The sequence below is a fragment of the Oppia nitens genome, unplaced genomic scaffold (genome assembly GCF_028296485.1).
Source record: "Oppia nitens isolate AA-2021 unplaced genomic scaffold, nextdenovo-longstitch-racon4-pilon3 scaffold2_pilon_pilon_pilon, whole genome shotgun sequence".
NCBI lineage: Eukaryota > Metazoa > Arthropoda > Arachnida > Sarcoptiformes > Oppiidae > Oppia > Oppia nitens.
Window position 1 is genome coordinate 5,841,309 of NW_026533210.1, and position 16,057 is coordinate 5,857,365.

The 16,057-nt window shown below is 25.8% G+C and overlaps 5 protein-coding genes across 5 annotated transcripts; 4 read left to right on the forward strand and 1 right to left on the reverse strand.

The window, feature by feature from the left end:
• The first annotated feature begins 1,876 nt into the window (after positions 1 to 1,876).
• Positions 1,877 to 3,127, forward strand: LOC128956159 (testis-specific serine/threonine-protein kinase 3-like). Its single transcript, XM_054301842.1, has one exon. The coding sequence runs from the start codon at positions 1,988 to 1,990 to the stop codon at positions 3,119 to 3,121; it is 1,134 nt and encodes a 377-aa protein (XP_054157817.1). The 5' UTR covers positions 1,877 to 1,987; the 3' UTR covers positions 3,122 to 3,127.
• A 577-nt stretch (positions 3,128 to 3,704) lies between these two features.
• Positions 3,705 to 4,377, reverse strand: LOC128955867 (uncharacterized). The gene is made up of 3 exons (XM_054301546.1): positions 4,255 to 4,377; positions 4,042 to 4,163; positions 3,705 to 3,972 (listed from the first exon to the last, which is right to left on the reverse strand). The coding sequence occupies exons 1-3, from the start codon at positions 4,375 to 4,377 to the stop codon at positions 3,705 to 3,707; spliced, it is 513 nt and encodes a 170-aa protein (XP_054157521.1).
• Positions 4,378 to 5,413: 1,036 nt separating this feature from the next.
• On the forward strand, positions 5,414 to 6,990 carry LOC128955868 (1,5-anhydro-D-fructose reductase-like). Its single transcript, XM_054301547.1, has 3 exons — positions 5,414 to 5,420; positions 5,926 to 6,530; positions 6,619 to 6,990. The coding sequence occupies exons 1-3, from the start codon at positions 5,414 to 5,416 to the stop codon at positions 6,988 to 6,990; spliced, it is 984 nt and encodes a 327-aa protein (XP_054157522.1).
• A 4,941-nt stretch (positions 6,991 to 11,931) lies between these two features.
• On the forward strand, positions 11,932 to 13,448 carry LOC128955870 (uncharacterized). The gene is made up of 4 exons (XM_054301548.1): positions 11,932 to 12,088; positions 12,156 to 12,883; positions 12,965 to 13,136; positions 13,250 to 13,448. Exons 1-4 carry the CDS (start codon positions 12,066 to 12,068, stop codon positions 13,446 to 13,448), a joined length of 1,122 nt encoding a protein of 373 aa, XP_054157523.1. The 5' UTR covers positions 11,932 to 12,065.
• A 384-nt stretch (positions 13,449 to 13,832) lies between these two features.
• LOC128955871 (uncharacterized) lies at positions 13,833 to 15,285 on the forward strand. Its single transcript, XM_054301549.1, has 4 exons — positions 13,833 to 13,891; positions 13,962 to 14,719; positions 14,818 to 14,989; positions 15,087 to 15,285. Exons 1-4 carry the CDS (start codon positions 13,869 to 13,871, stop codon positions 15,283 to 15,285), a joined length of 1,152 nt encoding a protein of 383 aa, XP_054157524.1. The 5' UTR covers positions 13,833 to 13,868.
• The last annotated feature ends 772 nt before the right edge of the window (positions 15,286 to 16,057 follow it).

Genomic DNA, 16,057 nt, shown 5'->3' on the forward strand with positions numbered 1-16,057 from the left:
ATTATTATATTTAACATATTGGTATCTATCTTTAAAAATATCACATAAAATATTATAAAATTTACCATGTATATTATAACTTTTAAGTTTTTTCATTAAAATATCATGAGATACAGTATTGAAAGCATTAGAAAAGTCTAAAAATATAATATCTATACCAACAATATTGTTATTAAAAGCATTACAAATTACTTGTTGCATATCTATATGAAAATTTTTTAGACCTATTTTGGTTCTATAAGCATATTGACAATTGGGTAAAATATTATTAAATTCAATATACGGTATTAATTTTTGATTAATAACATTTTCAAAAATCCTAAATAAATTTGATTGAACCCCAATAGCTCTGTAAGAGTTAAATAATTGCTTATTTTTATTACTTTTAATTATAGGTGTAATTTCAATTATTTTTAATTTTCGTGGAAAATGCTGATGAAATAAAATTTTGTTAAATAAAAAATAAATTAATTTTGAAGTACCATTTAAACAGTTTTTTAGTACAATATTATCAATAAATGTTAATCCTTGTGATGAATTATAATTATATTTCTGAAAACTTTTTATTACATCATTCATAGATAAATCAAATTCAAATAAATTATTATTTAAATTTGTGACAATATTCTGAAAATTATTATTAGTGTTATTATTATATGATTTTATGAATTCATTCTTAAAATTTTCTACTATTAACTGATTATCAGTTATTGTCTCGTTTTTATCATTAATAAAACATTTATTAGTTTCATCACTAGAAATACATTTAACATATTTATAAAATTTATTAAAATTATTTGATTTAGTTATCAATGATTTAAATTTATTATTTTCATATTTATTAATTTCGTATCCTATTAGTTTAGTTAAAAAATGATATTTTTCATTAAAATTGTTTTCATTAAAATTGTGTCTTAGTATATTTTTGGATCATTATAATATTGAATTTGAATTGAATAATATTGAATCATTCGTCGAAATGAATGCTATGAGACTGTATCTAGAGTTTTGCATCTTCTGGAGTTTAAATGACAAAACCGGGAAATTATATTTTGATTTTTCTTAATTTAATTAATACTTTATATATATCATAAAATCGCTTATATTTGTTAAAAATAATTAATTTTTAGTTTTTAATTGATTATAAAAATGCATTTAGTTTTAGTTTATAAACTATACTTTGTTTTACCAAATGTAAAAAATATATTAATTAAGTACAGTATTACAGTACATATGTTTACAATACATATAATTTTTATAACAGATATTGTCTAAAGTGTTTGCTTTTTCTGATACAAATCGTGCCATTCATTGATATTGAGTTAATATTGTATTCAATATGTATTTAAGTGTTATGTCAATCAATATCTAACAAATTTTTGGGAAAAACACTTGAAATCATTCCATTGTATTGACATTAGAAGTCAAAAATAAATATTAATCATAATATGACTCTACACTACCCCTACCTAACAAACTACTATCTAACCCCACCCCCACTTCCTAACCTTACACCCTTTAAAAACAATATAAAAAACGAAGCCCTCTAAAGGTAAGTAATACCAAATTGTTTCACAAATTGATGTCTTTTATAATTCATGACTTTTTTTGTATATTTTAAAGACCATCAAAATTCAATCAAAACAGTCAATAAAATATTTTTATTTTATATTTATGTACCAATCGATGATAACAATTGATCTCTAAATAATTTTTTAATGTGATATTAGATAGTATTAGATAATATTATGTATTAATTAATTTTTTCATTAATATTAATTTAATCAAAATATTCTAAAAAAATTAAATAGATTTCACGTGTAATAATCAATAGTTTTAAATAGTTTTAATATTATTTATTTATTTTTTTAGTTAACTGTCATCTCATATATTTTTCTGTAATTTTTATTCACTAAATAAGTAATCAATTGGTGACAAAAAAAAGAGTATTATTTTTCATTTGTGTCTTAGTTTTTAATCCTAACCAATGGGTAGCGCGTGTTGTGCCAGTTCTGGCAATTCTGAAAAAGTGGATAATAATGATAGAAGAAAGCCGACGGCACCGGTAGGCGAAGCGGATAAAAACGAAAAAAGCGTTGGTATTCTCTACAAGGGTGCAGATGTTGGACAGGACACCAACGACTCCAACGAAAAACGCCTAATTAATGACGACAAGCTTAAGGAAGACACGTTCAAAGCTCAGGGCGATGATGGGTATGATAAGCTCAAACAGAAACATTCACTGACAAAGAAGTCTCAACCGGATCGCGATGAGTATCAATTGGTTAAAAGCTTTTTGGCTAAAAAAGGCTATACATTGGATGCGTCGATAGGCGCCGGCAATTATGCCGAAGTATTTAAAGCGTTTAATAATAGCCAGAAACCGGTTGCCGTCAAAGTAATTGATTTGAAACGGGCGACACATCACTATAGGGTAGACTTTTTGCCGGCTGAAGTCAAACTGTTGTCAGCCATCAAACACAAGAACATCATTAAGATGTATGAGATCTCGCAGTCGGCGAACAAAGTTTATATGATTATGGAGTTCGCACCGAACGGAACGTTAGCCGATTGGCTGAAAAACAAGGGCTCATTCAGCGAACTAACAGCTCATCAAATGTTTGTCCAGATATTAGACGCCATTCATCACATGCATAGCCAGCATATTGCGCACCGGGATCTCAAACTGGAAAATATTTTATTGACTCAAAAACTAAATCCCAAGATATCAGACTTTAGTTACGCCGTAGAGGTTCCCAACAAAGACTTCAAGAGTACGACATTTTGCGGTTCATTGCCGTACTTCTCGCCTGAATTGTTGCAGAAGTTTCCACACAATCCGTTAATATCAGACATCTGGTCTCTCGGCGTTTGTTTCTTTATTATGCTTAACGATGGCCTACCGTTCCCTTTGGGTGACGACCGGACAATGCTTCGCAAACAACTGGCAAAAGAGTGGCGCTTCAGAAGCAAAGTGTCCGCCAAATTATCCACAGATTTGTTGTCATTCATAAAGAAAATGCTTGAACCAAATATCAAACTAAGAGCTACCAGTGCTCAGCTGATGGTTGACCCATGGATACAAAATTTTTCGCCCAAAGTGACCGATAAAAATGTATAGCAATTGGATTGTGTTTCTTAATATATAAAAATTCAGTTTATATTAATATCTATCTGTTATTTAAATATTGATTTTTAGAGTTTAGAAATTTATAACATTTAAATATATAGATTAATTGATTAGTGTATATAAAACTATTTATTCAAATTAAATTGCATTAAATTACTAATACATTATTAACAGTAGATATAAATTAAATATCTTTATTATAATATATTTTTTTACTGATATTTTAATAAATCAGTAATTTTATTAATATTACAAAAATTAAATTTTTGTCAATTAAAAACAATTTAATTTTAATTTAATTTTAATATAATTTTCTTATCAGTAAAACTTTTAATACCCAGATTTTGCATAATTATTTTATTCATTAAAAATGCTTAAAATAATGATAATTATTAAAAATATTTTAATTTATAATAAATTTTAGATTTACAGTTTTCATAATAGTATATATTTTAATATAATAAATTAAAAATAAAATAAATATAACTGATATTACTAATTATAAAATACAGTACCTTATAATCTAGTATTAAAAAATTATATAAATCTAATTAAAATAATATAATATTAGAAATTAGTGGATAAAATGTTGTTGATAATCCAAATAGACCCGGTGCTCTTTATCCGGTTCAAAACAGGGACCACAAACCGTATGATATCTATATTTATCAGTGAACTGACACCGAAAACTATGTATACAACCGGCCGGTAGTGTCAGTTTGTAGCCCTTTGTCATAACAATGCAAATCAATTCATCGCCAACTGTGCGGACCAACAAAAATCCGATACCAGTTTGCATCACAATTATCTCATTATCCAAATGAAAGTGTTCCGGCTCAGGGCTACAAAATTTGTGATCATTTATTATAAAAATTAGTCATTCAATTATAAGACTTAACAAAAACTTAAACCTATGTTTTTCACAGGTAATATCAGTGCTGTCATAACTGTGCACATAATTGACAGGTATTATACCACAAATATCTGATAAGTTGTTATCGTTTTCAAAGTTTTTAAACGATATTTTGTCAATCTATCAAATAAATAGCACAATATTTTAGTATTAATTAAAATTTATTTATTGTTTTTCAACTTAATTAAATAATTATTAATATAATTAATACAATTTCTAGTTTAACTCCAGTTAATTGTTTCAATTTATCAGACGATAAAAGTGTTTTGTTATTAATTTTATAATATTCATCGATTGGATTAATATTTTCGTTTACATAAAATATTGTCGCCATTAATATAAATTAAACGATAATATAAAATATTAATAATAAAAAAGATTGATTGTTTATTAATTAAGTTAACTGTTTTAAAACAAACAAAATATTTTTTACAATCAAACATAAAATTGATAAATTTTTATTGAATTTTATGTTAATATCAAATAATGTGTTTACGTAAGATGATATATCAATTTTGAAATTAATTTTTATTATATTAATTAAATATTTATTTTGTAAATGTGTATGCTATTCAATTACTTAAAATAATGTATAATATTATATTACAAAATTTTTATTATATATAAAATACATTTGTAGTAAATTCAATTATATTACGTACATTATAATAATTTACAGTATTATACTTTTTTTATAAAATGTTTTGATAATGTTTTTCAAATTATAACTTAAATATACTGTATAATGCAATTATAAAACTACATAAATTTAACTAAAATATTTAATAAATATGTCATTTGTAGTAATTTATACAATTAATTTAATAAATATATATATCAAATTGTTAATAAAATAATTTTATTGTTGTTTAAAAACCCTTATACTGTTTATATTATAAACTTTATAATAAAAATGTATTAATGTTAGTACAGTACAAATGTTTAGACAATTTCTCTAAAATATTTTATGGAAGAATTTAGTAATTTTCTCTTATATGTTATAAAATAAAACTAAAATATATCTCTAAATATGTTAAATAAACATTTAAAAAAATTAATTGCTTATAATTAAATAAATATTTTAGTTTCAATATTATTTATAACAACAACAATAATAACTACATAATGTAAATATAATTTTTTTTTTTAAATAAATCAAATATAACTATATAATTATAAAATTAATGTGATTTTTAGTAACATATTTCCTATAAATTAAATTATGTTATTTAAAATTATAAATCATAAACTAAACTCTCAGTTTGAATAATAACAATTTTATCTAGATTTTTAAAAAAAAATGTTGAATGAACACAATGAGAAATTTACTATAAAACTTTCCTTAAATTTTAAACAAAAGCTGTACACTAATGATCAGTAGGATGTGACCAAATCAATCAAATAATAATTTTAAAAACTTTATTGTCATAATTTAGTTAAAAGTGGTCTCATATAATGTAGTGTTAATACATTTTTCAATTGAAGTAAACAATTATTATTTTAATTAACCTTCAAATAAATGATGAGTTGATTGACAACTTGAAAGTAGATTTATAATATATATTATACTAAATGATTAAATATAATACAAATATAAATAAATAAATTTTTTTATTTAAATAAATTCATATTTACACATAACTTTCAYCCAGTTTTTATACACATAAAAGTTATGATTATTAAAATAAACTCAATTAAATTTAATTTTATAGTCAAATTGTTTGCTATTTTAATTTGTTTGCAATTATTAATATGCACTATCAAATGTCAAAGTAATTATTTGATGTTAAATTTTTTTATTTATTAATTTATAACGATTGATGATATAAACTAAAAAAAAACTATTATAAGTTTTTAAATTTATTATAACTTTAATTATAAGGACCGCGTGTACTTCGGAGGCGTCTCAACGATGGCCAACACCGTCTGCCACTCGTAGGCTTCGGCTGTTGGCGTATAAATCACGACCGAGTCTGGTCACTCGGGTCGTGGCTGTTCAACGACGATAACCGAGCGGCTCGTGTCATCTACGAAGCCATCAAACTTGGCTATCGATATATAGACGGCGCATACTTTTACAACATCGAGAAAGCCATTGGTTATGCTCTGCGCCGAGCATTTGCCGATGGATTAGTCAAAAGGGAACAAATGTTTATTACAACCAAAGTCTGGAATAACTTTCACAGTAGAGATCGGGTGATCGAGAATCTGAAGATATCGCTCCGGGAACTGGGACTCAGTTATGTCGATATGGCTCTCATTCATTGGCCGACCGGGTTTTCAAATGGCGATAATGTGTTTCCTATGTACTGCAATTTGTCAAATATTCCTAGAGATTGGGAGCCAAATAGCTATTTGGAGACGTGGGCCGGTATGGAGGATGCCCTACAGTTAGGACTTACCAAAACAATAGGTGTGGCCAATTTTAATATAAAACAATTACAAACATTGTTACAAAACTCTAATATCAAACCAGTTGTTAATCAGGTAATTATTAAGTTTTTTTTCACTAAGTTACACAACGTTTTTTTAAATGCTATAAAATTTCTACATTATATTGAATGTTCACCAATAGGTTGAATGCAATCCATACTACAATCAAATAAAAATGTTAGAGTTTTGCAAAAACAATAGCATTTTGATGACAGCCTACTCACCACTTAGACAGGGATACGATCTGTTAGAAGAGCAACAGCTTAGGGAAATAGCCGGAAATCATAACAAAACTGTAGCCCAGGTAGCTCTCCGATGGAATATACAGCGAGGTGTGGCTGTTATACCGAAAACTGTAAACCCTATACATATGCGACAAAATATCTATATTTTTGATTTCAATCTAACCGATCAAGAAATGCAAATCATTGATGGATTGAAACAACGACCCAAACTGTTAACACTGGGAACAGCTAGAAGTCATCCGGACTACCCGTTCACAGATGGCGTATAATTATGACATTTATTTTTTTCATATTCAATACATGATATTTAATATAAAAAACTATAATAAATTATATTATAGTAAGTACAGTATTATATTAATATTATATTATGTTATATTAAGTTATTTAATAATAACTTATATTTTATTATATTATATGTTGATTATTGATAAAATAAAATATTTATATTAGTAATTTAATTAATAATTGCAATATCATATGAATTAGTTAATTTTAAAGTATAAAATCTCATATACTGTACAAACACWATGCAATAATAATATTGAATTGAATTTATCATATTATTATAGTTGCATTAATAAAACTGCAAAATATTAAAAATGGCTAAATTGTTAGAAATTATTTGTTTTATAATAATTATAATAATTGTTATTTTTAATGAAGGTATAAATGATAATTAAAATGCAAATCATATTTTAATTATAATTAAAAATTGTATTGTATTATATAGTATATAGTATATGTATATATTTTTTATTTTAGTAAACACTCAAATAGGAGGCTGTTGTGACTTTGGTTGTCCCAAACAATTGCATTGCAATTATGATTATTGTTGTTGTTATAATAATACTATTGAATTTAAATGTATATTTAATTATCAGTAGAAAATTGCAAATAATATAAAACAAATTGTCATTTATTGCTTTATAATGTTTATTTTATTCAATTAAATTAATTTATGAAAKTATTTTATTTTATATAAAAATTATTGTATAACAAATATACACTGTATATTGAATATAAAAATATATATAAATACTAATAAATTGTTTATAATATATTTAGTTTTTATATTAATCATGTATTTCTAAATATTGATGACTATAAATATAATCAGATGTTGGAAATGGTAATTGATAAATGTGTTCATCATATTTAGTATTATTCAAATCATATTTTTCATTTAGCATAATATCATCATAAGTTTCCACATTATTATTATCATCGTCAGTATTAATTGTTTTATTACGTGTATATAAATTRTAACTAATAGATATAAGTATAATACAAACGGACACAGCTAACAGTCCACCCATTATTGATACTGTTATAATATTAGTCGTATCTATGCTATGGTCCTGTATGTCACCAATTAGTGGCCCCGTATTGTTTAAAACACATTGAACACTATCATCAAGCGGTAGTCCAATCCAATTGCTATGATTACAGATTAATACTATTTTATTAGTTAATCGATAATTATTATTAGTTTTATTATTTCCATTATTGGTAACACATTGTAACTTTGCTGACATACCATTCGGCACATGTACCTGTCCATCATTTGTTACTAATTTATTATTATATACAACTTTTATATTAGCATTCAAATAGCTCAAGTCTATTGGCTTACAATACGATTTAGGTATACATTGAGGAAATGGATCTGACCATTGGCCAGTAGATAAACACGATATTTTAGGCTTTCCAATCAGTTTATACTTATCTTTAACACATGAAAACTTATATACAGATACGCTGTTAATCGGTTTTGTTTGACTATATCGCTGCGATAGTTGTTCATCGGGTTGTCCGCAGTCGGCATTAAAACGATAAAATTTTATATCACAAACACCAATGTCATACAATTTGCTATTTATACTTATATTATATTATTATTATTATTATTATTATTATTATTATTATTATTATCAGTGTTAGTATAGTTATAATTAATAAAGTTGGTCTCATTAGTAAATCGACTGCAGTCGTATTGTAAATGTATTTGATCATTACTAATAATTTGACCATGATACAATAGACATTTTTTGAAATTATTATTATCTTCATCATCATCTTTAAATAATACATGAATTTGATTGTCAATGTTTGATATATTATTTATGTTGAAAACGTTTAAAGTAATTAAGTTATGGGCAAGTGATTGATTGACAAATATTTTAATTATGTTATCATGGACAATTTTTGTATGATCATTATTAGTCAATAATAAACATGTTGTTGAAGTTTTATTTGTTATAAAAGTATTATTATTATTGACATTATCTCTATAATTAGCAAATTTATACTCATAATTTGACCAAATAATGTTTGACATAGTTATGTTGTCTATATCAATTGGTATTGCTAGAAAATTAAAATATAAAATATAAATTTATAATTAAAAATATTAATAATTTTTTTGTTTAATATAAAATATATTTAGAAACTATTCTCTATTTATTAACTAAACAGTGTTCAGCTAATTAATGTTCAATTTTTGTTATTGTTATAAACTACACGTTTATAAATAATAATTAAAGTATAGTTTATAAATTAATTATATAACTAATGCATAATATTAATAGTTTTTTACATTATTAATATTAATCACTGACCACAATGGGGTACATCATTGATCCAATGGCCAAACATACAGTTACGTACCTCATTGCCCACTAACAGTGCATTTTCATCGTAACATTTATATCGTACGCTAACATTATTATCATAAAATTGTTTATTTGTATTACTAAATGGTTTTTGAGCATCGGGTGGTCTGTCCGTCTCCAGTGCCGTCGTTGATGGTGTTCTCAGTGTTGTTGTTGTTGTCACTGTTACCACACCGTATGGCTGAACCGGTGCTCCACATAAACAATCATCTTTGCTAATGTCATAACAATTTTGAGCGATTATTACCACATTTACTATTGATATCAAATTAATTATTAAATAAACTAAATTTATTTTAATATTAATCATTTTCTCTGTTCAAATAGTTATTTTTTATTATGAAATATGATATCATTATTTAAATATTATTTTGTTACTATTTAATATGCAATATTTAATACACTTAATTTTATTTCTTAGTTTGTAATACTTCCCGGATATTAAATTTTTATAAAAAACCTGACATTAAAAATATTTTGTTAGTTGTTTTTATTAATGTTTAGTATAATATCTATAGTTACATATAGTGTWAAAATAAACAATATGTTATAGTGTAAAAAAATAGTATCCTGCTGGTTATAATTATAATCTATATAATAGTATTTAAATTTTTTTTGGATAAATTTTTATATTATAATTTACATCATGTTGAGTTTGTAATGAATACTGGATAATATTATGCAATATATATTATGTATAGATATTAATATTAAAAAATAATTACATTTAGAAATAAGATAAAAAAATGATTTTATCTTAATTTAAGCTAAATTTATTTTTAGCTAAACCTTTAGTATAGCCAATAGTTATGATTGAATTTAAACACAACGAAACTATTTTAATATTTAGCAAAACAATGTCTATACCAATGAAAGTTATCTATTTTATCTATGGTTTTAACTTTTTAACTATTACTGATAAGATTGTTAATAATTTTGTCAGTTTTATTAAAAAATTGCTAACAATATTGACAATAATAATCCAGATTTTTCTCATTGGTTATACTCTTCACTTTGCATTGACTTCAAAAGATCACAAAAGTTTATATAAATTTTCATTTCACATGAAATCATGGATAGTATGTATCACTTATATACACATGAATTACAAGAGGCAAGTAATCAACAAACTTATGTATACAATCAGCGCACAGTTATCATCAAAACATAGCAGACAACTATACTTATTGAGCATCTGTTTTGCTGGTATTTGGTTAATATTTGTGATCATTAATGCCGTAATATTTATATGGCTTACCATCGATGATCCCAAAGTTATAATACGTGAGCTATTGTGGGCCATCTATGGTTTCGGTGGGATCATTACTTCTGTATTACTGGTGACTACCATTTGTTACGGTGTGTATCTCATTGAACGGCAACTGCTCAGTCAGATAAATCTTGGACACGAAAAATACAGCAAAAACAACAATAACAACGAGTTTATAGTATTGTATAAGAGTTACGAAGAAATTGGGCAAAAGTTTCTGAATCTTCAACACCTGAAACAAACCATTGACGACAACTTAGGTTTACTACCGTTCCTCTGGTTTTTCGAACTGTTCTCCAGTACATGCTTTAGATTAACACAAATAGCATCGGAAAGTATGGTTGAGAGGACTAATACTTTATGGTTAATACTGGAGTACTTTTCCGAGTTTGTTATGTTGGCCATCATATATAGTCTATACATTATCTCATTGAACTACTATCACACACGTAAGCCTACTATCAATGAAATACACGTATGGCTTAACAATTATACGATTTCGGTTGGCCGCAAATTGTCGCCAGTGGACAGATGTTTATTAATACAGGTGCTAAAAGATTGCTATATTTGCAGTACATATCAGGCCTGGAATTTGTTTCCCATTGATATGAAATTTATATTTGCATTTCTGGGATCAGTCCTAACGTTTGCCGTTATGTTTATTCAGTTAAATCAACCGCAATAGTATTATTATTATATATAAATAGTTTATTTGATGTTTTTTCAATAATTGTAAATTATTATAATAACTGATATGAATTAATTACTAGTAGTATACTATTTATAGTAATAAAAATATATCTATGAATAATAATTTTCTAACACATTGAGTTAATTTATTAAAGTTATTAAAAGTTTATTTTTAGTGAGTTATATTAAATAATAAAAAAATTAGTCAAACAACTATATTATTTCATTTTTAATAAATCTTTATCCCTGTCCTTACATACTGTATTATTATATTACTATATATTATATTATATTACTATATTAAAAATAGTTATCACTGTGTCTGATAAAAATAATTTGTAACGTTATCATTCAATTAATAATTATTAATAATATTAATTAATTTAATTAATAATAAATATAATATTAAATAAATATAATTTCTGTATTAAAATTTATTACAAATAGCGTTTGCATATGTGAATTGCAAATGTACTGTACATCTCGCGATACAATTGTTTACAAATTAATTTTAAAATAAAAAAAACATTACAAGTGTTTTCATTAAAATAAACTGTAATTCTTAGTTAATCTCTTTTGAATTTCTTTCACTGACTCTTGAATCCAATATTTCAACATTTCTTTCGACATTCAAATAGTTATATATTTGTTATATTAAATTATCTCTAGTTTTGAAGAGTTTATTCAGACAATTACACTAAACTTATAGATGATGTCAGTGTTATCGAAGAGGTAACCAATTAGTTTGAAACTAAGATTTTATCGATAATTTATATGTATTTTTGTTTTATATTTTCAGAAATATAGCCATACTATCAGTAATGGCTACCAGTTATTATTTGCCGACTGATTGGACAAAATCACATTCACGGCGTCAGTGGCCAACTGTGAGTCAATATCCGATAATTGTACGAAAAGCGTGGATGAAAAACAAAATGCCGTTCAAAGATAACTGGTTTCAACCGTTTGTTGCCATCAAACCTGCTGTTCATAATACAGATCCTCAGCAGTACCCTAACGGCTATGAAGGACCCGAAATCATATTGGGTTCGGGATGTATTGTGGATCCGTCGGGTCTGATTGTGTCTGCGTGTGAAGGATTTGGTAGCGCGTCATACGTTAGGGTCAGATTCAACAATCGGGAAGTACATGAGGGCCGTGTTGTCGACCGTGATATTGACACAGGTTTGGCAACTATTCTATTGGATGGAAATCGCAATGACTGGCCAGTCATCGAAATGTTTGACACTAAGACTTTGCCGTTACCAATGGGAAAGGCAGTCTATAGTGTGGGAAATTGTCTGCCCGGACATTATAATCATCTCTATGAGGGTATTATTGTGCGATCAGATCTCAATATAGAAGAGGACTACAAAATTAAATGTGAATTAGTCCAACACACGGCTGTCATCAAAGAAGGCGATTGTGGCAATGCTGTGGTCGACACCAATGGTAAAGTATTGGCCATCAATGTTAAGAACTTTGATTTAGAGATCAATGCTGCCGTTCCCATGCATACAGTTAAAGGTTTAGACATTTATTGAACTTAATATATTAAATATATTGTTTGATATTTTATTTTAATTATGAAATATATTATAATATTAGAATATATCGATAGAGTTAAAACAAAACTATCGCAACGGTATGGACTGTTGACCTATTGGTATGACCCGAAAGATAAAGACGTTTTCATGAGTTGCGGTATTTCTAAACATCAACTTAAAGACTATAAGGGAATACTAGTCTATGGTATTTACAATAAACAGTTAATTAATGCGTATGTATTAAAAGATTTTTTCAAAAAAATATATATTTAATTTTTTTGATAGTTTATTTGATAATTAATAATAATATTATTAATTATTAATATGTATTACTTTGTAATATTAGTGGTATCAGTGAATTAGATTTGATAACACATATTAATTACAAAAGAGTTGACTCTATGGACGATCTGTATTGTGCACTACAATCACAAACAACGATCAAAGTATGGACTAATGAACCCAACTATAATCCCGATCCCAATAAAGATCCCATTATTTTGGAGAGAGGGCCAGTTGACTTTTCAGAGGAACTACCCATTTAAAAATAGACTCATTATCTAAATGCTTATAATTTTATTTTGAAATATTATTAACTTTTTTTGCAGAACTAATTTTTTAACTAATTTATGCATTAATTATTTAAATTACGGTAATAAATAGTTTATTTTTATTTTATTTAGTTTATAATAATTTATTTTTTGATTTTAATCTTATATATTTATTGATTGTTAAATTTTTTATGTATAATATTTGTTTATTATTAAATAATATTGTTGTTTAAGCATTAATATCAAACAATAAATTCAAACATAGAATATATTTGTTTAAATGTTTGTTATCTATTTTTTTTGAACAATCAAAACATTTCTCAGTAATCCATTAACTAATATAATATCAATTATTTTTTAGTCGACATTCAAAACATTAATAACTATTGAATAACACAATAATTGATAAATTAAATGCAGTCAATGCTATCGATTAGGTAACTAATTTGATTGATATGTGCGATATCATGAGTAATAATTTTTTTTTTGATTTTTATTATTAACTAGAAATCTATTGCTGCCATCAGTAGTAGTGGCCACAAGTAATTGTTTGTCGAGGGATTGGTGTCTATCAGTTCAATGTCGTCAATATCCTAACCAGTGGTTAACTGTACAGACATTACAGAGTCAACACAATCGGATATTTATGCGAAAAGCTTTAATGCAAAACAATAAGCCGTTTAGTAATGAGTGGTTCGCACCGTTTGTTGCCATCAAACCTACAGTTCATAATACAGATGACCAACAATATCCACCCGGTTATGAGGGACCAGAGCTTATACTCGCCTCCGGATGTATTGTGGATTCTTCGGGACTGATTGTCTCGGCTTGTGATCGGCTCAGCATCTCGTCATACGTTAAGATAAGACTCAACGACGGATCAACACATGAGGCCCGTGTTGTCGACCTAAATCCGGAAACAGGTTTGTCAGTCATTCAATTGGATGGGATGCGCAATGATTGGCCAGTAATTGATATGGCCGACAGTAGTGTGGACTATGAGTTGGGCGATATTATATACACTGTAGGCAATTGGCAGCCAACACATTACAATCTACTACACGACGGTGTAGTCGTACGAACAGATCTCAAGCCGAATGCTGTGGACGACGACATAACTGTGCCATTAGTACAGCACACGGCTGTCGTCAAAGAAAACGATAATGGAAATGCTATAGTAGACAGTAATGGTCAGGTTATGGCTATTAATATCAAAGCATTGAAGTGTGAGATCAATGCTGCCGTTCCCATACATGTTGTCAAATGTACGATCAAATGATATAATTTTTTTTAATTTATAAAAAAAGTATTCTGTTGTTATTTATATAAATTATTGATAAATTTATTGTATCAACAAATATAGCTTATGTGGATAGTGTTAAACAAAAACTGTTGCAAAACTATGGATTGTCAGTCTATTGGTACGACCCAAACGATAGACAGGAGTTCATCGATTGTGGTATTTCTCCCAATCTATTACCTGACTATAAGGGTATACTTGTGTACTCAATAAACAGTGAAATTTTGTTAGACACGTATGTATACATAAATTAATAATTTTTATATAAAAGATATTTAGAGTAAAATAATAATTATATTTAAAAAAAATGTTTATTACTAATAAATTCTTAGTAATGATATTCAAGTGTATGATGTGATTACACATATCAATGGCAAAAGAGTCGACTCTATGGACGACCTGTACTGTGCATTACTGACACAAACGATAATCAAAGTATGGGTCAATTATCCATATTATGAGCCCATCGATGACGAGTCTATAACTTTGGTTAAGAGTCCTAATGAATATAGCGATAGATTTTATCTGTAAACTCATAATGTTTTCACTTAAAGATTAGTATTATTTTTTTATTATTTACTAATTGACTTAATATTTATATTCAAATATAACTCATTTATTTATAATTTATTAATGATTAAAACTTTTATTTATTAATGTTTATTATAATTATTTCTTATGTAATAAATAATTACTTTTAAATAAAATATATATTGTTACATTGCTATACATTATTATTAAAAATTTACAAAATATGAAATATCTTATATTTAATGAATACTGGTATTACTATTATTTAAATAATTTAAAATTAGATATATTTCACTAAAATAACAATTTAATTATCAAATAATTAGTCTTAAAAGTAATAATTTTGTTATAATTATCACATATATAGCTTGTAATAACACTTTCTCTACATTTATTGAAAATCAAATACTTGTCGATCTATATATTTATGGGTAAAACCTTTTAACTTAAAATCTCATTATAAAGTGAACATACATTCAATGCTTGATATGCTTTGACTAAAAAAATCATATTATAAAAATTAATACAATGTATCGGTGCGTCTAAAAAATAATTAATAAATAAAACTTTAATTAAATGTTTTGCATAATATATATATATATATATTTAAATCAATGTCAATGTCAATAAAATTTATATATATAAGCTATATTTTTTATAAATTAATATAAGATTTTTAAAATTTAATTATAATATTTATATACAATATTTTTAAAAATACAATAATAATATTTTACGCATAATATATTGTGTTAAATATGCAATAAATTAA